The 26,793-nt window shown below is 47.3% G+C and overlaps 1 protein-coding gene and 2 non-coding genes across 3 annotated transcripts in view; all 3 read right to left on the reverse strand.

Moving 5' to 3' along the window:
• LOC149280708 (protein Aster-C-like) overlaps positions 1-26,793 on the reverse strand; it is a 44,814-nt gene that overhangs the window by 14,952 nt on the left and 3,069 nt on the right. The window contains exons 2-6 of the mRNA XM_089500126.1: positions 21,716-21,805; positions 4,975-5,059; positions 3,413-3,516; positions 2,448-2,543; positions 950-1,030 (exon numbers count right to left, since the gene is read on the reverse strand). Coding sequence (XP_089356252.1) covers positions 950-1,030; positions 2,448-2,543; positions 3,413-3,516; positions 4,975-5,059; positions 21,716-21,805 — 456 coding nt within the window. The remainder of the gene's footprint in view (positions 1-949; positions 1,031-2,447; positions 2,544-3,412; positions 3,517-4,974; positions 5,060-21,715; positions 21,806-26,793) is intronic.
• TRNAE-CUC (transfer RNA glutamic acid (anticodon CUC)) lies at positions 25,765-25,836 on the reverse strand. The gene has a single exon. It is a non-coding gene; the product is annotated as a tRNA-Glu (tRNA).
• Positions 26,033-26,104, reverse strand: TRNAE-CUC (transfer RNA glutamic acid (anticodon CUC)). Its single transcript has one exon. It is a non-coding gene; the product is annotated as a tRNA-Glu (tRNA).

A 26,793-nucleotide genomic window follows, 5' to 3' on the forward strand; every position in this document is an offset into this window, starting at 1 on the left:
CAATAAGTGCCACTTTCTTACCCCCAGGGTAACAGCAAGGATCTGGGATTCACAAGTTCAGGTAGGAGAGCCGTGCCTCGGTCATTTGCAATGACTTTAATGTCATCATCTCCATGATGTCATAACATATATATATATATATATATATATATATGCCCAGCAGCCGGGGGGAGGGGGCCCTGTATTTCTTATAATAGCAGGTCAGTATGGGAGTCAAACTCACACTGCTGGCAGCAAGTAACCCCCCCCCCTCTTGTTTGTTCCCTATCACTATGACCTGTAATGCCCCCCCGGATAAAATGCTACAGGGACTTAACCCCTTCTGCACCAGGACAAACATATATAACACCTGCTTCATGTGTGTTTAAATTTCACCTCTACCACTTCTGCTGGGAGGCTGTTCCACTTATCTCTCAACTTCTCAGTAAAGTAAAACCTCCTTCTATTGTTCCATCTAAGCCTCTGACCCTCTAATTATTTATTATGGTCTCTTGTTCTAACATTTCTCTTTCTTTGAAATGTAAAAGGCTGTTCCACTTATCTACCATTCTCTTAATAAAATGGTTGCAGGAAGCGTCTAACATTAGCATACACTAGGTGGCGCTACATGCTGTGAATAAAGATAAACATCAAAGGAAAGTGTATCATGGCAAAGGTGGCCCCCGAGGACCCCACTGACCGTGTTCAGGGAATAGCCCCCCGCCCACCAGGATCTTGGGAGAGTGGCCGGTACATTTACAGTGTAAGGTCCCTATAAACGTTCGGCGGTCCCTCAGTCAGGTGTGATGTTACACGGGGCATCCGTCAGTAAGAAGCATTAAACGTAATGGGGGGCCCTTGCTGAACTACAACTCCCATGATCCCCAGCCAGCGGATCATGTGATCTGTAAGAATGGGAGAGAAGCAGCTTTTTATTGCTGATTTCTTTCTTCTGCCCACGTTTACTGACCTTATCCAGGAGGACGTTCTGCCACATCCGGAACAAGTTTAAGAAGCTCCGGTCTCTGGCAGCGAAGGACGTGAGGAAGAACTGAAAGGAAATAAAAGAGACAGACCAGGGTCAGCGCGTCAAAAAGAGACGGCAGGGAAGCCTAGTACCGGCCGGCAGATCGGCCCCATCCGGCCCCCGTCTACTCGCCGTTTCTCCTGCTGTAACGACTCAAACCTTAATCAGTCGTTGGTCTCGTCTTAGATTCAGGAGCCGTATGTCTATCCCATGCATGTTTAATACCCTCACTGTATTACCCTCTACCACCTCTGCTGGGAGGCTGCTCCACTTTTCTACCACCCTCTCGGTGATGTCATAAGGTCTAAGCCTCCTTAATAATGTAAGTAGCTGGAAGGCAGAGAGCTTGAGGTACGTAATATGTAAAGATGGGGTCTTTTACAAACTTCTAACCCAGGATATGCCTGCCTTACACTAATGAGAGTAAATTACGTATCACATGTAATAGACGCTGCGTGTGATTGGACGGGGAGGCATGTATCTCTATATTGGCATTGATATTTGCCCCCCTTCCCCTCAGTGGTAACCAAAAGGTAATCATAGAAAGTACCTGCACGCCAATGAAAGGGTTAAAGCTCAATAAGCTGAGATGGGACATCTTGGCTCAAAGATTCCAGCTAAAATAGGGTTAACAACTGAATGACAGCTGATTATCAGAAGAGCAATTGCCCATCTGCCCTTCTACCCCCTACCGGGCTGCTGTCAGCTACAGCAATTCTATCAATGCCCACAGGGGGGCGACAGAGGCCGGCTGGATGCGAGCGGCTGGCGTTAGGAGTAACGGAACCGCCACTTTCCTTTTATATTTATTATTAATTATTATATATATTATATATTATATTTATACATTAAATACATTCTTCCTTCACCTTGAAAACATCTGGAAGTATAGGGTGTTATTAAACCCCTTCCTTACCAAGGCTTTTTAGTGCCAATAATTACGTCCTTATTTTTCCTTTTTTGGGTTTTATCGTATGTAGGTTTAATTAAAATCCCCCTTTTCCGTATTTGATGAACCCTCACAAATTAAGCATCCTTTTCTTTTAGAACAAATATGGCTTTGGTTTTTTTTTGCAATTTTCTTAGAATTTCTTCAACACGCCAGGTGCCCCTGATGAACAACATCCCCCGATTACAGACATACCCCACATACATATTTTTATGTTTTAAAGGGCCACATCTGTCCCTTACATAGCACCCTATAGGGTAGTATTTGTAATGCTTGTGGTTTAAGGGGTTTGGGGGGGGGTTATAATTTTTACATTTAGTTGTAAGGCAATGGGATGTAAGGACGCCGTTAGCAGCTGCAGGTGGCAGTTGGGACTGTCCTTGACGTACAGGTACGTCATCAAGGTAATCTTGGTAAATTTTCTCAGGGTGTACCCGTGCATCCACAGGGTAAGGAAGGGGTAAATAATAATGGAAGGGGCCGCTGCGTTACCTTCTCGTTCTCGGTGCTGATCTGGATGGCGTTGGGTATAAGCCGAGCCGTCTTCTCCTTGGTCATCGAGGTGACATCTCTGAGGTTCAGGCATATCTACAAGGAGGGCAGGTTTCACGACGGGGGCCACAGGACAGGATATACTCGTTTCTCTCTATATATAATTTATATATACACATGGCCCGGGGGCAGGACTTTCATTACAGCACACACACCCCCCCCCCCCCCCCCCCCCCCCGGAACTTTCTAAATGAGCTGACCCTGAGAAACATTAACCCTTTAATAACCCACGGTGAAGATTCTATGTAGTGATTCCCGAACGTGTTACCTAAATGGCTCTAATACCGGCCCTTGTGGATACCCTGACTTATCATTAGTTAAAGATAAACTTAATTGAGTCACCTGCATTCAAGCAGGGATATCAACCATAACATACTGGGAGCAAAAGCAGCAACTGGGGGTTGGAAGGAGTCAGATCCAGACTGTGTGACCCGGAGAATCTGCCCCTTCATCCTGAGACTGGGGCAAATCCTGATAACGATTGGGTCTGTTAAGTAGTGAATGCAGAGAGTCATGAAGGTTTTTTGCTTTTTCATAAGCGTGTAATCCTGATTTTTTTTAGCCGGGTCGTCATGATGAGCCCGGGATCTCTTACAAGGGGCCGGAGACCCTATGGCTGGGCCGCTAAGTCAGTTGCTGCTTTAATATATAAAAAAAAGTGGGAAAGTATAAAACTAAACAACGTGACGCAAAAAACGCGATTCGGTTTTCATTTAGAACAAAGTTTAGGAAGCTCCCCCTTTGGTATAACCAGCACCGGTGTTATTCACTGTAATCTACGGTAGGGAAAGGGTTAAGCTAGGGCATGCACAGACACTCTGCTAGCCTGTAGCTGTACTGCAACTCCCAGCATGCTCAGCCAGCAGCACAGAAGCAGGGCGCAGGAAGCCGGGCGTGCGACGTACCGAGGTTTCCCACCCGAAGATGTTGCTGTGGAAGCAGATCCAGTTTTCGGAGAGGAAGAGCCGGCCCTGGAGTAAGATGTCTCTCTGTAGAGCGCAGGCGTAATCTGCAGACAGACAGACGGAATTTGGTGAATCTCTCTGACGATAACACATTCAGCGAAGAGGGGCTGTCGGGGGGGGCCGGGACAGCCCAAATAAGCAGTGGTGACGCAACATATAGGATTGACAGACCGCTAACAACATCATCAGGGACCAGAAAGTATCAACTGCCAGAGAGAGGAATCTCATAACATCAACTGCTGCAGAGACAGTTACAGACACAAACACATCTTTTCTCTAATGTAACGCTTTGTCTGCCGGTTCTAGTTCTAGTTTTGAATGGAGGGACTGTAAGAAGTGCTTCAGGAATTGTTGGCGTTATAGAAATTAAAAAAAAACAGCAATCTCTAAACATCACCTCTGGATGGAAAGGGCGCCCGTAACCTCAGCTGCCACTGTCTTTGGCTCCTATCACATCAGGCACGATCTCAACTGCTCCACATTCTGGGCTATTACAACATCAACTGCCAGACGAACGTCGTTCTCCCTACTAAAAACCGCGTCGCCGACAGAGCGGCCGTAAGATAACTCGCCGCGGGGCTGACGCTCTACTACCTGCCGCCGAGACGCGCTCTGTTCATTACAAGCTGCCGGGACAGAGCGCTGCACCGCCACCAACTGCCGGAGGGAACCAACTCTCCATACTCTGTACTATGATGGGGTCTTTAGTCAAAGTTGATGCTTTTTATTGGGCCAACAGTGAAAAAGATATAGGGCAGCATAAGCTTTTGGAACCTCAGAGGTCTCTTTTTCAGACAGTACCAGCCCCCCCCCCCCCCTGCTTTATTTAACTATTTATTTTGTTTGTAGGGAATTTCCACACATTTATGTTGGGAAGGCGTCATTCACATACGTTGCAGGATCCGGGGCATTTAGGGCCGACCTCTGCAGGAATGAATGCCGACGCAAATAACTTGTTCCCCCTGTAAGGGGCAGAAAGTGCCCTCGGGGTCTGAACAGCAGGACAATGAGGCTACGGAAGGAGCACCCAGAAGAGGAGGCAGAGGAGCGCTATAGAGGGTGAGACACCAAAATATTAATGTTTATAAGTCATTTAATGGGTTAATAAATACGCAATAGTGAAAGTGTCATTTAAAGGGGTTCCTAGCCCCCGCTGATACCCGCATTTCACCTCTCATGCCGAGGGGCTGATATAGAGAAGACCCCCGTGTCACCGCGCATGTCCTGGTTTGCGGGTGAAGAGGCTTCCCAAAGGATTTAGAAATTGTGGGAATTCTGTTCTTCTTGCTCAATAGACATAAATTTGGGGAGTTTTTCCATCATTCTGAAAGCAGCAGACTGGGCTTCCTATTGGCTGAAGCATTGCCATAGTTCTGCATAGACATAGAACCCGCTGGCAGATCGGCCCCATCCGGCCCCCGTCTCGTCGCCCGTTTCTCCTGCTGTAAAGACTCAAACCTTACTCAGTCGCTGGTCTCGTCTTAGATTCGGGAGCCTCTTACCTACAATCAGCTTCTCAAAGTCTGGCAGCTCCTTGAACAGCCTGCGGAACTCCTCGCTCCTCTGCTTGTAAGTGGAGCTGGAGACCTGGAGGAGAAGCAGAAGGGGTTACTGGACCTTCGGCGGGATTGACACAGATACACGTTGGCTTACTGGAAGTTTAACCCCTTCAGTGCTCTCTGGTGCACCCGTATTATTTAAAAGGGAAGGGGGGGTAAACGGGGTCAGACTGCGGCGTCTGGAACAAAGCGTACGTGTCCAGCGCAGTTAGAGGCACGATCGTCTCCATCTTCCATGCCGGTTGGTGGCTCTTGGCTAACGGGACTACATTTAAAGCCCCTGCCAAGACGCCGACGGCTAAAAGGAGTAAATACTTAGACTGCAAGGCGTGTGCCCTGGGTCTGCGAGCCCCCCCCCCCCCTGCATTCCTTGAATAGCTGCCCCCTAAAGGTCGGCTGCACTCCAGACCCCACAATAAGATCTTTGTTAAAGGGGCACTCCAGCCATTATATGCCCTTTAATGCATATGATAGCTGTATGGTCCCTTTAAATGCTCATGGTCCCCCCATATAGAGATTTGCCCCCCCCCCCAGCTATTTTCTCTGCAGGGGATGTGGTCGGCCATGTGACAAACTCTCCTCCAATCAGCTCCGGTAGTGGCTGGGCGCACGCAGGAGTCCCCCCCCCAGCGCTTCCATCGGTATCTATACGATCTCTTTCCTGCCCCTGATTCGCCGATAAACTGACGCTTTAAGACCAAGTCGTACATGTAATTGTGGCGGCATTTATTATTTTTTATTGATTTATATAGCGCTGAGTAGGATGAGTAAACAGGACATAAGTAGCGTATCACATAATGATTTGGACAGAAACAAAAAGGTGAGGAGGAGGGACTTGCCCAAAGAGCTTACAATCTAGGAGAAAGCGTTCAGGAATGCAAAAAAAGAATAATTTAGTAATTTCCACGTAACACAACTATTGGCCGGCAAGATAAACCCTGAGAAGAATTTACCCCGAGCACCCGGATAACGACTTAACCCCCGGAATTCCGCATTTAAACGCATTGTGCGTCTTCTAAACGTGCGCGTTATACTCCTATAAAGAAATGCGACGTGAACCCCCGTTATCCGCCAGCAGCCATCACTGAACCCCAAGACAAACTACAGCAGCTGGAGAGTGATGGGATGGGAGTGATGGGATTGGGGGTGGTACTCATTGCATTGAGATTGTAGATAAGTTCTGTGTGTTTGTAATAAAGAGAGTTCTTCTTGGTTTGCTACGAATGGTGGTCTGGATGATCCGTGGATAGCTGAGTGCGATCCGTATGAGGGACTGACTGGTGATTCCTCAGCCCTCAAACAGGGGTACCCGGCCTTGGGTACGGTGACCCTGTAACAATATTAAATGGTTAAAAATTGTCTCCGGGTTCGCCTTTCAGATGCCCCAGTGGTGCGCTGTGGAGAGTAACCATCGGAGGGTTCTACATCCTAGTGGGGGCATCTCCCCAGAACGTAGCACAGAGAGTTGGTGCAAGTTTTGGGGATCAGAGCCTCCACAGCACGCAGTATCCGTGCCATGTGACCTTATGAGGCCGAGTGTCCGCACATGACATCATAACAGCACTCAGCAGAGTGTTAGCGGTGTAGAGGTCAGTGCTGGATGGATAAATACACCACTCGGTGCCACTACAGGGGTTCTGCCTTCTATTCAATATCAACCACTCTATGTGCATCAAACAACAATACAGCGAGCACTGCCACCTGCTGGAGAAACACAATACTGCACGTGCCTTCTGGGGTACTGTATACAGCACTGGGGGTTATATTACTGTATACAGCACTGGGGGTTATATTACTGTATACAGCGCTGAGGGTTATATTACTGTATACAGCACTGGGGGTTATATTACTGTATACAGCACTGGGGGTTATATTACTGTATACAGCGCTGGGGGTTATATTACTGTATACAGCGCTGAGGGTTATATTACTGTATACAGCACTGGGGGTTATATTACTGTATACAGCGCTGGGGGTTATATTACTGTATACAGCGCTGGGGGGTTATATTACTGTATACAGTGCTGGGGGTTATATTACTGTATACAGCGCTGGGGGTTATATTAATGTATACAGCGCTGGGGGTTATATTATTGTATACAGCGCTGGGGGGTTATATTACTCTATACAGCGCTGGGGGGTTATATTACTCTATACAGTGCTGGGGGGTTATATTACTGCATACAGCGCTGGGGGGTTATATTACTGTATACAGCGCTGGGGGTTATATTACTGTATACAGCGCTGGGGGTTATATTACTGTATACAGTGCTGGGGGGTTATATTACTGCATTCAGCGCTGGGGGGGTTATATTACTGTATACAGCGCTGGGGGGGTTATATTACTGTATACAGCGCTGGGGGGTTATATTACTGTATACAGCGCTGGGGGTTATATTACTGTATACAGTGCTGGGGGGTTATATTACTGTATACAGCGCTGGGGGGTTATATTACTGTATACAGCGCTGGGGGGTAATATTACTGTATACAGTGCTGGGGGGTTATATTACTGTATACAGCGCTGGGGGGTTATATTACTGTATACAGCGCTGGGGGGTTATATTACTGTATACAGCGCTGGGGGGTTATTACTGTATACAGCGCTGGGGGGTTATATTACTCTATACAGCGCTGGGGGGTTATATTACTCTATACAGCGCTGGGGGGTTATATTACTGTATACAGTGCTGGGGGGTTATATTACTGCATACAGCGCTGGGGGGTTATATTACTGTATACAGTGCTGGGGGGTTATATTACTGTATACAGCGCTGGGGGGTTATATTACTGTATACAGCGCTGGGGGGTTATTACTGTATACAGCGCTGGGGGGTTATATTACTCTATACAGCGCTGGGGGGTTATATTACTGTATACAGCGCTGGGGGGTTATATTACTGTATACAGCGCTGGGGGCGTTATATTACTGTATACAGTGCTGGGGGGTTATATTACTGTATACAGCACTGGGGGGTTATATTACTGTATACAGCGCTGGGGGGTAATATTACTGTATACAGCACTGGGGGGGTTATATTACTGTATACAGCGCTGGGGGGGGGTTATATTACTGTATACAGCACTGGGGGGTTATCAGTGGCGGATCTACCGGGGTCGCAGGGGTCGCGACTGCGACCGGGCCCCGGCGGCAGGGGGGCCCAAGCCAAGGGGCCGCCCGAAATCTTTTTTTTTTACGTTTTTTGTTTTAAAATAAGGCAGGGGCGTCCAACATGCGGCCCGCGGGCCAAATGCGGCCCGCGAGACCTCGAGGTGCGGCCCGCGTAAGATCGGCAGCCAGGGCAACCGATCTTACACCGCACCTCAAGCCCTGCTACTTACTTGTGGGAGGGTCTTCTGGACAGCACAGAGGAAGCGGAGTTCACGTGACTTCCTACTTCCTCTGTGCTTTAGCAGATAAGGCAGAGGGAGGCCGCGCCCCCTGCTGAAGTCTGTGAGCGGCATCGAGAGAGCTGCAGTCCAGGTAAGGGGGTGGGGAGGGTGTTTGAATGAGTGTGTGCGATTGAGGGAATGAATCTGTGAATTAATGATTATATGAATAAATGAGTGTGTGTGTGTGTGTGATAGCATGGATGTGTAAATGCTGGAACCTAGGCATGATGGGACTGTGATTGCTGTTAGCAATCACACTCCTATCATGCCAAGTCAGCCAGTACATGCTGAAACCTGGCTAGCTGCCCCCCTTGTGTATTGATGCTGCCAGCAGTATGGGGTCTGCACATCACTTACAGCCATCCTGTACCAGCGTGTATTGGCTGACTTGGCATGATAGGAGTGTGATTGCTAACAGCAATCAGAGTCCCATCATGCCTAGGTTCCAGCATTTACTGGATGGATGTGTAAGTGCTGGAACCTAGGCATGATGGGACTGTGACTACTGATAGCAATCACACTCCTATCATGCCAAGTCAGCCAGTACATGCTGAAACCTAGCTAGCTGCCCCCCTTGTGTAGTGATGCTGCCAGCAGTATGGGGTCTGCACATCACTTACAGCCACCCTGTACCAGCATGTACTGGCTGACTTGGCATGATAGGAGTGTGATTGCTCACAGCAATCACACTCCTATCATGCCAAGTCATATTGCTAATTTTGTCCAATTGTGTGTTACCTACTTTTATTAAACATGTGAGTTTTTATTATTATTTTTAAAGGTGGGGGTCATTTTCGGTTTTGGCTAAGTGAACCCTGAATGTTTTGGTCCAGAATTTTCATTTTAGTTCATCCCTAGAATAAATCTAGGGAATCCTGAATTTGTAGTCGCAAAACTTTCAAGGCCCAGAAATCAGTGAGAGGAAGAGTAAAGGTTTTGTGTCATTTTACTTTATTTTAATCTGCATATTTTATTAAAGGCCATATTTTTTGTCACAGTGAAAAATGAGTGCGGCCCGCGCACGGATACAATTCTGATGAAGTGGCCCACTGCAGAAAAAACTTGGACACCCCTGCATTATGCCCTTTGTACATGCGCCCCTTTTTCTTTGATTATGATTCAATATGTAAATTGAATTTGTTGAATTAGTTGAAAAAAAATTGTTGGGTAAAAATCATGTTTTTTTGGGGGGGGTGAGGGGGAGGGGGTGAGTGGGGGGGCCCTTAACAGATTCTCGCACCCGGGCCCTGAGGCGTCTAGTTACGCCCCTGGGGGTTATATTACTGTATACAGCGCTGGGGGTTATATTACTGTATACAGCGCTGGGGGGGTTATATTACTGTATACAGCACTGGGGGGGTTATATTACTGTATACAGCGCTGGGGGGGTTATATTACTGTATACAGCACTGGGGGGGTTAGACTCAAAGAGGAATATATTTATTTTCCATGGGACTTCCTCCTTAAAATGTAAGTCCAAGAGTTTGAGGTCACAGAGCTGTTTTTATGGAAAACAAGGACATTTCTGGCTGTAACGTAATTGTAAAAGGGTTTCTAACCATCAACTAGCCTTTTGAAGTTAGATCAGCGAACACAACGTGCCATTGGAACACAGGAGTGATGGGAGTGATAGAGGGCCATTGGAACACAGGAGTGATGGGAGTGATAAAGGGCCATTGGAACACAGGAGTGATGGGAGTGATAGAGGGCCATTGGGACACAGGAGTGATGGGAGTGATAGAGGGCCATTGGAACACAGGAGTGATGGGAGTGATAAAGGGCCATTGGAACACAGGAGTGATGGGAGTGATAGAGGGCCATTGGGACACAGGAGTGATGGGAGTGATAGAGGGCCATTGGAACACAGGAGTGATGGGAGTGATAGAGGGCCATTGGGACACAGGAGTGATGGGAGTGATAGAGGGCCATTGGAACACAGGAGTGATGGGAGTGATAAAGGGCCATTGGAACACAGGAGTGATGGGAGTGATAAAGGGCCATTGGAACCCAGGAGTGATGGGAGTGATAAAGGGCCATTGGAACACAGGAGTGATGGGAGTGATAAAGGGCCATTGGAACACAGGAGTGATGGGAGTGATAAAGGGCCATTGGAACCCAGGAGTGATGGGAGTGATAAAGGGCCATTGGAACACAGGAGCGGGAAAGGCGCATCACTAATGAAGACAATTAGGATTCCGGCATAAATCAGTTTCTTTCGCTGACATGTTAAGAAACTACGTTGACCATATAAAGGGTTAAAAACAAAATCACGCTGATTTCATTTAACCTGGCAACGAGGGGGTTAAATAGTCTTTGGATAGCGTGTGTTGGGTATTTGTTTTACCGTTTAATGGTTCGTTCAGAGAATTTCGATCTTTCTACACCTACTTTTTCCGTCTAGGAAATCTGACTTAAAGCATCCGTTTAACCCTTCGGAAACTCAGTAAATAACCAATCGATGTAGCTGCACATATATGTAGATCGCACACGCCATCAAGGTAAGCGACAGGACACAATATGACACGTCCGCAGGAATGCTGACCCTATTTGCACCTTTGGTGCACCCCCTTTGTTGTTCTGGCTAAGGATGATGGGAGTTGTAGTCCACAGAAACACACAAACCTAAATTAGGCGGCAAGCGTCCGTAATATACAGCGGGGACGCTGAGCCTCTTTACACTATAGAAACAGATATTATATATATATATATATTATAGCCATTGCTTTATTTAACCCATAGATTGCCATCATGTAACAGCGCACATGGTGGGAACTCTGAGCCCAGGTCGCCAGCTACGGGCACCCTGCTCCCCTTTAGATAAGGTGAGGTTATTTCAACTGATCTCCACGTAGCCTTATCTTAGCACTCACAGAGCTCACCTGAGTTTAAGCAGGTCACTGACCCGCTAACCGCGCATTCTTCACGTAGGTAAAAAACACGTTAACATTAAGACGGCTCATTGAATCGAAGTCCCTATATCCGGGCGTCTGCTGGGATCCGAAGGATGCATCTCCAGCCTCCTCTTTAATTTGGTATTTATTATTTATTGTTATGTATATAGCGCCATCATATTCCGCAGCCCTGTACAATGTATTATTATTATTTATTGTTATATATATAGCGCCATCATATTCCGCAGCCCTGTACAATGTATTATTATTTATTGTTATATATATAGCCCCATCATATTCCACAGCCCTGTACAATGTATTATTATTATTTATTGTTATATATATAGCGCCATCATATTCCACAGCCCTGTACAATGTATTATTATTATTTATTGTTATATATATAGCGCCATCATATTCCACAGCCCTGTACAATGTATTATTATTATTATGTATTGTTGTATATAGCGCCATCATATTCCGCAGCGCTGTACAATGTATTTGTATACACATAACACACACGTTCCTGTATATATATATACTGTATACACACATACATGTAAATATACATACGGGTATTTAGAAGTATTTTTTTTAAGTTTTAGCCCATCTGTTTCCGGCCGTGGCTTTTGCAGAAATGCGATGCTCGTTACTCACGTGCCGCTCGACACCCTGTCCGGCCGGAAATATCGCGTTACCTGTTTTGCACTTTAGGAATAAATTATACATCCTGAAGGCGACTTGAAGCAGATCTCGCCGGGAAGTGGGACATAACCCGGCCCGATAGCATCCGCTTTGCCATCCAATAAGCCTCATTATGTGGGTGTCAGCAGTAATATCGAGGTGGAAAAAGCTTACTGGAGCAGCCTCCCAGCAGAGGTGGTAGAGGGTAATACAGTGAGGGTATTAAACATGCATAGGATAGACATACGGCTCCTGAATCTAAGACGAGACCAACGACTGATTACGGTTTGAGTCTTTACAGCAGGAGAAACGGGCGACTAGACGGGGGCCGCATGGGGCCGATCTGCGGGCGGGCTCTAGGTTTCTATTTATCTCTTTTCTCGGGTCACCAGCAGATATTAGTTTTTTATTACAGACTCCACGGGTTTAGTAGGAAAGTTGGGAAGCGTAACTTTTTTTCTTGAAACTTTCCTGTTTTTATCGAAGGATTTTTAATATCTTTCTTTCTCTCTTTTTCGAAAACAAATTCCAGAAAGGATCAGAAAAGTAAATTCTGTATGGATTACAGACGTTACTCACTAACCTGCCAGAGATACAGAACGGCAGCGCAGCGAAGCCAGAGAGGGCAGGAGATACCATGTATAACGTATAACATGTAACGTATCTCCGCTGTGTTCCCATGTACGGTATATACACATAGTTATAGAGGGCAATATGGGGTGGGCCCCCCAACAGCCGCTCTGTGCCATCACTGCCCCCAAACGACTTGTCGCTGCCTTCTTTCCAATATACACTCTGGCACATATATTACAATCACGTAACAGTTTAACCCCAACAGTTACTATGCTCCTGGACGGAGGCGCGCAGGCATCGCCAGTAACCCTTTGCCTGCCAATGTCTGGATCCTATCAGCCATGCCCATCACACCTGACCTCTAGCTATAGGGACAAACACACGGCCTACGTAGTGCACTCACCACCAGCATTGGCCCTGAAAGGGTTACAAGGGTCTACTGCCGTGAGCATGTGCAGAAAACGCTCCCATTCGCTTAAGCAGGAGAAAACCGGACCACGGAAGGAGTGTTGCTCTGCAGCTCCAGGGCTGCAGCTTCTTCTGAAGGTAGGTGATTTTATTGAATGGTTCCTTTTGGGAAGGATGACGAGCTAATCTAATATGCATTCTTGGTTGGCGACGCGCGTCCCTTTAAATTTTGTGTCCGTGGCAGCAGAATTTGTTGACTTGCCGTGTTAGGCGTGTTAAGGTCGCGTGTTAAGGTCACGGGCGTCTGGTGTCTCTGTCAGCTTATAACACAGAGCGTATAGAATATAAATCATTATTATCAGCCGTGATTAAAGTAAACAAGATAAGTCCGTTTTTCTGATAAGGATCCATCATTTCCAGGACGAGTGAAATGTTCTCATCTCACAGATGGCGTTTACAGCAAACTGCGCTCAGACTCAGGTTGCCATACCAGCATAATTACATCCTTCCCAGAACTGGCTGCCAGGGGTTACTTATCTGCCCCTCATAGGAGTCAGGAGGGGATTCTAAGCATGGTACGGGGCAAAGTTAATCTCACACGGGGACGCGGCTGGATCTAGATAGCCTGTGAAGGGGTGGAAAGTGAGTAACTAATTACCCCTCCCATACTAACCCAAAGCCTCCCGGGGGGGGAGTAATATCACGATATCGACAAGTGCTGCCCCCTGCAGGTGGTGGGATGTATAACCGATTCCCATCTGTGATACATAATTAGATTTGTCTTTAGGCTTTTGCCCCATCACAGTGTCGGGGTGGGGGGGATGGGCAGATTCTTAGGGTTTTACTCCATTCTCCAGGTCTTGGGGTAAATGGGCAGATTCTCAGAATCACACTCCTTCATATTCTCCTCTGATTTAATGATATCTGAGTATCTTAATTCACGCGTCTCTCCCTGCTAGATCACAGCTGGAATCTCTGCTTGAACACAGGTGACTTCATTCAGAATATCTTTACCTCCTGACAAGTCATGGTTTCAGTAAGGGCCATTGTTAGCGAGTCACCACATTAGAATCTTTGGGATAGTTTCGATGAATTCATACATCTTGTCTTATTAACCCCTGAGACGCGTTTCTCTCGGTTTTCTCCCAATTGTCTGTTTCTCTTGCAGGGAAAGGGTTAAACACGGAATGGAAACCAGGGCTGGAAGTCACGGTAACTGCACTAGGGGCATTAGCCTCGGGGTTATAATGGCGCAGAACACGGGGTTATAAAACACTGTGTGAGCGGAACATCCCCCGGGCCGGGAAGCAGTGGGGCGCACTCGCTAAATAATGCACATCTTGGCATCCCGTCAGACACGTGCCGGCTGCCGCTCACGTGGGTTTGGGGGGGATGCGAGGCGCTCGTCAGGTCACATCGATCGCCTGCGGGGATTCGGGGGGCGAGGATAAATAACCTATAAAACGTGTTAAATATTAATAACCTTTCCCGCAGCCGCGGCGCCCGCACTCACACCCCAGGCTTTACCCCCCGATACCGAGCTCTACCTTACTTTACTGACAGCCTGGGTTCTAAGTTTGTCTGGGGGGGGGTTCGCCCAGACATTTTATGTGTAACTGGGCGGGGCTATCAGTGTAACTGGGTGGGGCATTTATAAGAAGAATAATGGGGTTTATTTACCCCGGTTAATTTATAAATCCGTTTCCTGCTGTTTCTATACACATTATCGGGGCTTTTAGGGCCGTGGAACCCTGCGATCCCCTCATACCCAGCAAACAGTCTTACCTCCAGTGGCGGATCTACCGGGGTCGCAGGGGTCGCGACTGCGACCGGGCCCCGGCGGCAGGGGGGCCCAAGCCAAGGGGCCGCCCGAAATCTTTTTTTTTTACGTTTTTTGTTTTAAAATAAGGCAGGGGCGTCCAACATGCGGCCCGCGGGCCAAATGCGGCCCGCGAGACCTCGAGGTGCGGCCCGCGTAAGATCGGCAGCCAGGGCAACCGATCTTACACGAGCCGCACCTCAAGCCCTGCTACTTACTTGTGGGAGGGTCTTCTGGACAGCACGGAGGAAGCGGAGTTCACGTGACTTCCTACTTCCTCTGTGCTTTAGCAGAGAAGGCAGAGGGAGGCCGCGCCCCCTGCTGAAGTCTGTGAGCGGCATCGAGGAGCTGCAGTGCAGGTAAGGGGGTGGGGAGGGTGTTTGAATGAGTGTGTGTGATTGAGGGAATGAATCTGTGAATTAATGATTATATGAATAAATGAGTGTGTGTGTGTGTGTGATAGCATGGATGTGTAAGTGCTGGAACCTAGGCATGATGGGACTGTGATTGCTGTTAGCAATCACACTCCTATCATGCCAAGTCAGCCAGTACATGCTGAAACCTGGCTAGCTGCCCCCCTTGTGTATTGATGCTGCCAGCAGTATGGGGTCTGCACATCACTTACAGCCATCCTGTACCAGCGTGTATTGGCTGACTTGGCATGATAGGAGTGTGATTGCTAACAGCAATCAGAGTCCCATCATGCCTAGGTTCCAGCATTTACTGGATGGATGTGTAAGTGCTGGAACCTAGGCATGATGGGACTGTGACTACTGATAGCAATCACACTCCTATCATGCCAAGTCAGCCAGTACATGCTGAAACCTAGCTAGCTGCCCCCCTTGTGTAGTGATGCTGCCAGCAGTATGGGGTCTGCACATCACTTACAGCCACCCTGTACCAGCATGTACTGGCTGACTTGGCATGATAGGAGTGTGATTGCTAACAGCAATCACACACCTATCATGCCAAGTCATATTGCTAATTTTGTCCAATTGTGTGTTACCTACTTTTATTAAACATGTGAGTTTTTATTATTATTTTTAAAGGTGGGGGTCATTTTCGGTTTTGGCTAAGTGAACCCTGAATGTTTTGGTCCAGAATTTTCATTTTAGTTCATCCCTAGAATAAATCTAGGGAATCCTGAATTTGTAGTCGCAAAACTTTCAAGGCCCAGAAATCAGTGAGAGGAAGAGTAAAGGTTTTGTGTCATTTTACTTTATTTTAATCTGCATATTTTATTAAAGGCCATATTTTTTGTCACAGTGAAAAATGAGTGCGGCCCGCGCACGGATACAATTCTGATGAAGTGGCCCACTGCAGAAAAAACTTGGACACCCCTGGATTATGCCCTTTGTACATGCGCCCCTTTTTCTTTGATTATGATTCAATATGTAAATTGAATTTGTTGAATTAGTTGAAAAAAAATTGTTGGGTAAAAATCATGTTTTTTTTGGGGGGGTGAGGGGGAGGGGGTGAGGGGGAGGGGGTGAGGGTGAGGGGGAGGGGGCGGGGGTGGGGGGGCCCTTAACAGATTCTCGCACCCGGGCCCTGAGGCGTCTAGTTACGCCCCTGCTTACCTCCTAGAAAAGAGGGGCATCAGGGGGGAGAGAGGGATTTTAACACACCTGGGATTAGTCTTATTGCCCCTCTGCGCCTGATCTGGGCTATTTACCTTTTCAGCAGCCCATTTATAACGAGCCCGAGAGGCAGCAGACAGGACTCTGCTTTACTCTTTAAAAGGAAAAAATCATTGACTTCAGTCGCTGACGAAGTTTTAATGAAGAAAAAACGAACAAAACTCGCTCTGTTACGGCCTAATAAACCTGCCCATACAGAGAGCATCAAAGAAGTGTAAGCTCCTGTGACCAGGGCCCCCCCACCTGTTGTATCTGTAAGTCATTTTGTTACATTATATACTAATTGTTATGTCCTGTCTACCCATTGTACAGCGCTACGGAATCTGATGGCGCTAATTATAAGATTCAATGCATCGCTAATTCCTTTCTGTCAGTTTTCAGTAAATGGTGTGATGAGAGCTCTACTGGGAGAAAAAAAAGAGGCTGAGATGGAATGTATGGAAGTTTTTTGTTACTGAGAGGGTGGTAGATAAGTAGAGCAGCGTCCCAGCAGAAGTGGTAGAGGGTAATACAGTGAGGGTATTAAACATGCATGGGATAGACATACGGCTCCTGAATCTAAGACGAGACCAACGACTGATTAATGAAGTCCGTTCCTCCATAGACTCTAATTAGTCAGAGAGTCCGACTGGGTGAATAAGACTGAGTTGTCATGATTAACTCATATAACGTAGTGGATGCATGGAAGGGTAACCCAGCAGAGGTGGTTAGTTTCTTTGTTTAAGCATTCAATGAGTTAATCTGAGGTTGATTTAATGTGTTTCTTTGTGAATGCCCTCTGTATCTGTTCTGGCTGGAGGTGTCATCTTCCCAAAGGACCCCTGTGGTGATTCATGGCCTAACAGATAAGGACCCAGAGTTATAGGAATTCCATTCCTATCTTAAGTGGAGGGGTTTCCATCACCTTTACCCCACCATAACTTATTGGCACATCAAAGATGGGACCCGATTCTTGGGGATGGTGTCATATAATCAGTCATGTGGTCAGAGGGGCGTTTGCTTGCAAAAGTCTGATTTAGGGACGATGCAGCGACCTCAAAGCAGAACTCCATGATATTCTGTGATCAGAACAACATCGTAAGAAACCGTCTGGACTTAAGGAGTTCCCACAGACCTACTTATTGGAGAAACTCGTGAGTGAGGGTCCTGTGTTTAAGTCCCATTGTTTTTAAGAACTGTTTGCTGTTTTACTTTTATTTTGTATGTCTTGTTTTTGTAATTCTGGCCCTGTGTAATCTTTGTCTTTTTGTTATTAAAATATTCATAATCCAAGTCTGTCTTTGGGCTCTGGTATCGATATCCACGAACCCTAAGAGAGGATAACACGTTACCATATTGTTATTAAGTTTTACAGGATATATATATATATATATATATGTTAGTTGCCCGGGGTGGGTTGATATATATATATAGAGATAAAGGTTCTAATTCGGATTTCTCACGAATCCGGTATCAAAATGGTGAGTGGTGGCAGACTACCTGGGGGGATACCGGCAGGATTTGGGGGTTAATTTGGTGTAACTTATGCCTTGTTAAGGGGTGAAGTTAGTAAATCCAGAGGCCTGGTGCTATTAACCCCTTCATGCCCACGCCCTCCACACAGTCACGGCTTGGCAAGTAGTCCTGACCGTGACATGAGTCATTCTATTGTTCCCCACAGGCAGTATGATAAGGAGTCGGGGGGTTTAGTAGATCGGGGCTCAGAATCATACAAATGGCTGATATGCAGCTGCCTGAAAACATTATATTACGGGGCAAAAACTGTTTTGTGAGATCTGTGTCAGCGAACAAAAAACTTTCTCAAACCTCCTTCGTCCGGAGGGCCAGTCCCGCTTTGGGCCCCGAATCCCGTCTCCTGCAGACACCAAATACCCTCTCATGGGGAAGTGCGGTGAGGCGGCCGGGAACACGAGGAGGGCCAGAAGATGGTCACCGTATTATAGAGAGAGGGGCATTCAGACACCACGAGGGCTGAGAGACGGGGCAACGCTAACAGATACCTAAAGCCTCTCCGTCACCCGCCTGAGGGGCGAGAATCCGCGCTAAGAAACTATACAATACGTCAAGGGTCAAGTCAATTTAACCCTTTCTATATGCTGTCTGTAGAAGTGCTCAAAGTGTTTCTGTTAACAATAAGTAGCAGGACTGGCTGTGAAACGACAGGCAGACAGGCGGTGCTGAATGCCGATTGGTCCAGCTACCGAGCTGTCAACATGCGCAGAGATTTAAACCAGCATCCCCAAAAACCCCAAATGCAGCACCGAGGGCCAGAAAACCCCCCTCTACAGACACACAGAATTCCGGAACCCGGTATCAGAATTCCGGAACCCGGTGACAGAATTCCCGTTCATTATCAAGCAATTTGCATCTCATTAATATAAAAGCTCATCTCTGCAAAGAACCTCCACATCCCCCACCTTCTGAAACAATTAAATGCCCCGGGGTATAATAAACCTCTATACTGGGCTATCTCCTTTTAACCCTCTCATGCCCCCGTGCCGTTTGCCTGGGGATGCGGCTCTACACAGCCGGAATCTTCGTAAGGCCGACTAAACACATAAAGCGCTGCTTTTCAGGGAACCCGTGGGCTTGGGGAGGGGCTAGCGGCAGCTCCACCCACTTACATTAAATACAGCCTATTCTGCCACTCCTTGAGACCACACCCATTTTATCATAGATGGCCTATTAATGCTCATGGTTATGAGTCTCCATCACAGCTCTGGTAGTCCGGGGGCCAGTGGACGTGGCCGCTGGGTAGTCACGCCGGCATATTACTTACATTTGCTTTCTGTTCCTCATCGGCCCCCCTGGGCGGCTCCAGAGAGGCTCTGCTGAGCGTGGGACTATCTTCAGGTGGTCCGTTGGCTAGCACAGGCCTATTCACCACTGCCATTACATCCCAGTCCCTGGACCAGCCCCCCTCTTCTTAAACCCTCTACTTCACCAGACTGATGGGAACAAAACGACTGAAAACAAACCAAAAAGAAATAAATAAAAAAAATCTCCATTAACATATTCGGTATTTACACAAAACGTATCCCAGCGCACCGGGCACCTCTGCCTGCCCAGCACAGGGCAATTATACGGGAAATATCATCAAAATGGGAAATAAGCGTGACCCCGCCCACATCTATTACATCATACAACCCAACAATGGGGCATAGAAATGTAAACTGCCCTGGCAGGCAATGGGTTAAAGGTGCCGTTTCACCGGCTCTGCTGAATGTAACTCTTATAACTAAAAATACCCAAACCGTTCCCCGGAATAACTCTTTTTGTTAGATTTTTTAAGGGAATGTATTAATATCATGTGACACAAAAGCAGGCACCGATTGGCTATTAAGCTTCTTAGTTTTTTTTGGGGGGGGTTGCATTTGTTACGTGATTGAGACTTCAGAGAAAAGAATAAAATCACAGATTTACGAAGCTGTCTTCTCGTGACATTCTTTAGAGATTGTGTAGCGAGCCGTACCGTCGGTGGCCACAGGGAAAAAACGGGTCTACTTAAAGAAGCCGGTGAGTCGGATCCATCCTGCGTTATTCCACCCCGAGAAAAAGACAACGTTTCAGCCTCTTGTAAAGAAACATAGAAAGCCAAAGCCCCGCATACTCCCCGGCTGGGAGAGGGTTAATGCGGCACCGAGACGTTTATCGTACAGAATTCTGACAGCCATCACTCTTAAGAGACATCTCGCAGCGTGTGATCTCCATACACATTATTTATATGAGAGACAGCGGTATGATAGAGCCCGCTGCCGCATACACAGTCCCTCCACAAACTCAGTATACAGCTGCCTGCTGCCGAAACCTAGAACCCTCCGGCCCCATCCGGCCCCCCCGTCTAGTCGCCCGTTTCTCCTGCTGTAAAGACTCAAACCTTAATCGGTTCTTGTTCTCGTCTTTTCAGCCATTCGCCTATCCCATGCATGTTTAAATTCCCTCATTGCAGTAAATCCCCTCACTTCTACTGGGAGGCTGTTCCATGCATCTACCACCCTCTGGGTAATGTTTAATATCCTTACATTACATTGCGGGTCATGTGACTGTCCGTTACATAACAGAGGAGGATATATCCCAAAACTCATCAGGAGGTTCCAGCGCTCCCCAAATAACGCCCCATAACGTCAAACTTCTTAAGAGTCTGAAAGGGTGATGTTCAGCGCGGGAGAGTTTCTAGTAAATGGGGGGGGGGTGCGCAGGTTTTGGGTGAAGAAGCAGGGTTTGTTTATCTAATGGGAGAATTGTAAAAATATGCAGTTTTTCACCCAATGTTTCCGTTCTAAAGGACCCGGAAATTCAGAACATGTAGGAAAAAGCAAAAAAAATGAGCCCAAATGGACCGGCGCGACCCTGTCTGCCAGCACCGGCGGGAGCCTCCGGCTCAGTGACTGCACTATGGTGGGGGTTATGATCAAAAACAGATTCCTGGTGCAAAGACTGCAAAGTGGTTTTATCACTATAGCAACACAAGGGAATGCTGTTGCTGACTGGTCCGTTCTGTTGGTTGCCATGTTTCACACTTTGCTCAGGAGATACCGGGGCAAATTACGGCGGCCAAAGAGGTTGAGGGAACGGAAACCAAAGCTCAACCAGCAACTGCGGTGTTAATGCAAGCCTTTGGGCACTATAGGGTTAACAGACAAGATGGATAGATAGATAGACAGACAGACAGACAGATAATAGATAGATAGATAGATAGAACATTCTGGAGGTTTATATTAAAAATTTCCCAAACCAGTTTTCTGGAGCGATTTTCTTTTATACAACAGACTGGTTGAAATACATAATAGTAATAAACACACGCCAAGCACACGCCAAGCACACGCCAAGCACACGCCAAGCACACGCCAAGCATCTCAAATAATCACATCGATGCCACAAATACATTTCCAGACATGGATATCTCTGCGGAATCTGAATCAGGACTCTCTCCGGGTAATGTTGGACTACAATCCTCGGGGACTACAATCCTCGGGGACTACAATCCTCAGGGACTACCCTTCTCAAAACCAGTAGAAATCAAAGCCTCCCATTACGACCAGTAACCTGAGAAGCCTTCGCCCGAGTGATCCGAGCGCCGCTCAGCAGACACGTTTCATACAGTTATGGCCCCAGAAAGCTCCAGTTCACCACAAACCCACCCGAAAACACAGACAGGACAAACGGCGCCAGCCCCAAACGTGCCGAGCGCCAGAAATCCAGCGTATCGATCCCAACGGCTCCGCCACGGAACCCCAAACATCGCTCCTCGCAGCCTCATCACCCCAACCTCTCACCCTGAAATCCATACGCCCGCTCCGGCTGCGCTCCCTCCTGTGGAGCTTCATGTCGCGTGTGGCCGGGACGCTATCCGGTGGGCCGGGGCGCTATCCGGTGGGCAGGAGGCTCGTGGAATTCGGCAGTCTCTCAGTAGTCCCCATTCTCCGGTTGAAATAATCACCTGCTTTTCTCTCGCTTGTAGCCAACATTTATACGAGAGCCCGAAAAACAAAATACCTGTCGCCCCAAGTCACTGGGATGAGAACGTAGCATGAAAATATAAACGTGTTTTGAGTCATTTACACGCACAGCGTGCTGAGTGATGAGTAACGACGGGATCAACGCCGGGACGCCTCGGGTTCCCTTCACGGATTACGTAAAAAAAACTAAAAAAACAGGATAATATTCTAATCAAAATACACGACTCTGTACATTCCCATTACCTCCCAGGAACGCCTCCTCAGCTGGGTCAAACGGAACACCTAGGATCTGTCTCTACTGGGGCAACTGAGAGCCCATGACCCAAGTCTATCGGGCCAAATGGAAGAGACATTTCCAATTATAACATTATCGCACGATCAGCGAACACAACATGCCACTGGAACACAGGAGTGATGGGAGTGATAAAGGGCGGTTGGAACACAGGAGTGATGGGAGTGATAAAGGGCCACTGGAACACAGTAATGATGGGAGTGATAAAGGGCCATTGGAACCCAGGAGTGATGGGAGTGATAAAGGGCCATTGGAACCCAGGAGTGATGGGAGTGATAAAGGGCCATTGGAACCCAGGAATGATGGGAGTGATAAAGGGCCATTGGAACCCAGGAGTGATGGGAGTGATAAAGGGCCATTGGAACCCAGGAGTGATGGGAGTGATAAAGGGCCATTGGAACCCAGGAGTGATGGGAGTGATAAAGGGCCATTGGAACCCAGGAGTGATGGGAGTGATAAAGGGCCATTGGAACCCAGGAGTGATGGGAGTGATAAAGGGCCATTGGAACCCAGGAGTGATGGGAGTGATAAAGGGCCATTGGGACACAGGAGTGATGGGAGTGATAAAGGGCCATTGGAACACAGGAGTGATGGGAGTGATAAAGGGCCATTGGGACACAGGAGTGATGGGAGTGATAAAGGGCCATTGGAACACAGGAGTGATGGGAGTGATAAAGGGCCGTTGGAACACAGGAGTGATGGGAGTGATAAAGGGCCATTGGAACACAGGAGTGATGGAAGTGATAAAGGGCCATTGGAACACAGGAGTGATGGGAGTGATAAAGGGCCATTGGAACACAGGAGTGATGGGAGTGATAGAGGGCCATTGGAACACAGGAGTGATGGGAGTGATAGAGGGCCATTGGAACACAGGAGTGATGGAGGGTCTCTGTACGCCTACAAAGAGATTCCATTAAAAATCAGCCGTTTCCAGCTACAATAGTCATTTACAACATTAACCCCGTCTGCGCTGGATTTCTGATCCATTTCATGTTATTTTAATGGAAAAAAATCTGCTTTTCTTTCAAAAACAAGGACATTTCTAGGTGACCCCAAACTTTTGAACGGTATTCATCCTACAAAGAATGGTCCGTGAGGACGTATATATATATACACATTTTGTGTTAAAACGTAGCGTGCGCTCCTGAGGGTGTCAGCGTCAGAGGCTGCCTTCCCTGCTGCCCGACTGCTCGATGAAAGTGTCTTTGAGGTGATGGTGCATTTTAGGGGTTAATTTTTCTTCTTTTTAAATGGGGGTGTCAGGGACCCTAAACTGCCCCTTTAAAGAACTTTAAAACCCTTTATGACGGGGAGGGTGTGCTTCGCAATAGGAGCGTGATGTTTGATGTACGCTGATGCAAGGTATTTTTGTTTTGGGCTAAATAAAAGCCTTCTTTGTTTTTAAGGAACTTCCCTGTCGGACTCAGACTCTGGGTGGCGGCTCCTTCACATGTCATACCGGTACAAGAGGGAGAAGAGGGACCTGTGAGCTTACAATCTACACGCTATCTAAATATACCTAATGTAACCACGCGTGCTTAACCCATTCATCCACAACTCAGCAAGGAGACCAACCGAAGCAATGGGAACCACGTTTAACCCCCGTCACCCAGCCCCACAATCAGCACGGAACAGTCCCATGTTTGCTGGGTCTTTCCTAATCGCACGAAGAGCAAAGCATGTAGAGTCCCGAGTATACCAACAGCTTTCGGTAACGGTTGGATAGGTTTGCATTGAGCATGTTGGTGGAGATCGTCGGTATTAATCGCTTCTGATCGGTTTTCTAAAATTACCATTCCGACCGCTAACGATGGAACGAATGCTACAGGGTTACCCATAAACGGTGAATCTAATGATCAGTCTGAAAAGTGCTCTTATTACCATAGCAACCAACTGGATTTTCAAGCTTTGCGTCACAATTATTTTTATGCACAAAACCCGTAACCGATTTTTACGGTGGTAGACGGGGGGAACAGCTTCCCAGCAGAGGTGGTAGAGGGTAATACAGCGAGGGTATTAAACATGCGTGGGATAGACATCCGGCTCCTGAATCTAAGAAGAGAGCAACGACTGATTAAGGTTTGAGTCTTTACAGCAGGAGAAACGGGCGACTAGATGGGGGCCGGATGGGGGCCGATCTGCTGCACGATTCTATTATCTGTATTGATACTATGTTACGCTGACCCCATCAGATGATCCTGGTCTCCCTTCACTACCCGACGTACTGATGTGTCAGGATGTGTGCCGTGAGCACCGGGCACACTGCCGGTCAGGTCTCTCCAGGCGCTGAGTGTTTTGGGAGTGAGTGATGCCAGCGCACTCCGGATGTTATCAGTCTGCGCCGTTGCATCTGCTGTGACTTGCCCGAGTAAAGTTCAGGAAGTTGGCAGCGAGAAGCCTTTACTGAATCTCATCTGATCACCAGCAGAAACATTTAAATAACACGGCAAAGTCACGTGATCTATGAAACCGGGTCTTTCCATATCATACGTGTTATGGGAGGCTGTTTATACCCCATGCTACAATCCAACAGGGGAGCAAAGAGCGACACAGAGATTTGGGGCTTAATGGGAGACTGACCACACTAAACAGGGACACTTGGCAGGTATGCTCTAAAATTATATCTTAAAGAGGATAGGCATGGTTATTAGGCTTTATCCTACAAGTCCAAGGACTGGCCTCGCCACGCAGGGACACCTGGTTGGTATGTTGTTTGGGGTTCAGCACAAATTGTAGCTAATTTAAATGAATTTACATAGAATTTGAATGTCCTGGCAGATCGGCCCAATCCGGCCCCCGTCTAGTCGCCCGTCTCTCCTGCTGTAAAGACTCAAACCTTAATCAGTCGTTGGTCTCGTCTTAGATTCAGGAGCCGTATGTCTATCCCATGCATGTTTAATCCCCTCACTGTATTACCCTCTACCACTTCTGCTGGGAGGCTGCTCCACTTAAACTTCCCTCTTGTCCTTCGTGAAATCCCTTTATGTATTTACATCTCTCTCTTCTGTGCATGTATTGGGTTTGGAAGTTGGGAGTCTCATCTCAGGGATGCTTTTCTTTATCCCCGTAATAATTAGTTTGTGTCAGTACTGGGGAATGCTTATTAATGACGGCAACGCCTTGTGAGGCAAGCAAGTTTTTCTGGACCCGCAACAAACGCGCAAAACGAATGTTCCTGCTCTGTGGTCTGAGCCATGAATACCCAAAATATCCTTTATTGGGAAGACGGGGGGTATATATCACCGGCACGTGCGTGATCTGCCACAGAAGGAGGGAACAACCCTTTGCGAGCTATAACCCCCATCATCCTCAGTCAATGGCTGCTTAACCCTAGCGCCCTGACTCACCAACCGACGCTGGCATTTTAGGGACACCCGTCTTGCAGAATAAATTATATAGAACTGATCTTGTGAACAATCTTTGTTTTATCATCAGTTCGATTAATTTATCATAATGTAAAGTACGCTTTTCATACAATGTTTTTTTCATTACAAAATGCGAATTATTATGATAAAGTTAAAAGAAAGGGCACCTCACTGATTTTGTTGATGACGTGAAAACAAAAAAGTTTACGTTCCCTTACCGGGAATCAAACCCGGGCCGCGGCGGTGAGAGCGCCGAATCCTAACCACTAGACCACCAGGGACTGTAATGTTTCCTTAACAGTCTCTCTCTCTCTCTCTGGGACTCTCCAATAGAAACAGCAGCCACTATAAACAGCCCCTTTAACAATCCTTCTTCTAACAAGCTTTTCATTAATTCAATGTAATCTAACGTATGATTTTTATTAAAAAAATGCACATTATTATGAGTTTCGCTGATAATGATAAAATAAAAACCACTTCCCTGACCGGGAATCGAACCCGGGCCGCGGCGGTGAGAGCGCCGAATCCTAACCACTAGACCACCAGGGATAGACGCCTCTACCTTTGTCACCATTTTCTCTCTGGTCTCCCCAATGCCCCTCTTTCCTCCCTGATGCCCCTCTCTCCTCCCCCGATGCCCCCTCTTTTCTAGGAGGTCAGAATGTTTGCTGGGTATGAGGGGGTCGCAGGGTTCTACAGTCCTAAAAGACTAAAGATGTCCCCCCTCCTCTCCGAGTGCCAGAATACGCCTGGGGACTCGTGCGGCCCTCACACCGCGTGTTTTCAGGTTGATTCCTAACATGTTATTCGGTGATGCGTAATGTCACATATTACATTACATATTAAGAAATCATTAACCCCTGGCAGGCTTCCAGCGGGACCCCCTGGTTTCATAGAGGGGCCAACGCTATATGATCGATGGAGAGCATCTGAGCATCGTTAAAGCTGCTGTTCCAGTTGGAAGAAGCATTAATCGCACTTTCTACTATAACAAGGAAATTAATGTTTTATTTTTCCTCTGATTATCACATAAAAAATCACAACATACATACTGTCCCTCAGGGGATATGATGTTACCCTGATTATTTTTAACCAATCAGATTGCCTATAGCCGCCCCAAACCCCTGCCGAAGGGGCCACGGCTGCTGAGATGCCCCAGCCATGGAGGTTAAAAGTGTTGTTGGGCTCTAGCTATTCTCGGAATTGGCCAGCAAGGGAGATAGAGGTGGAAAGTGGCG

This window comes from Sceloporus occidentalis, unplaced genomic scaffold, assembly GCF_023333645.1.
Source record: "Sceloporus occidentalis isolate IW3139 unplaced genomic scaffold, rSceOcc1.0.p SCAF_148, whole genome shotgun sequence".
NCBI lineage: Eukaryota > Metazoa > Chordata > Lepidosauria > Squamata > Phrynosomatidae > Sceloporus > Sceloporus occidentalis.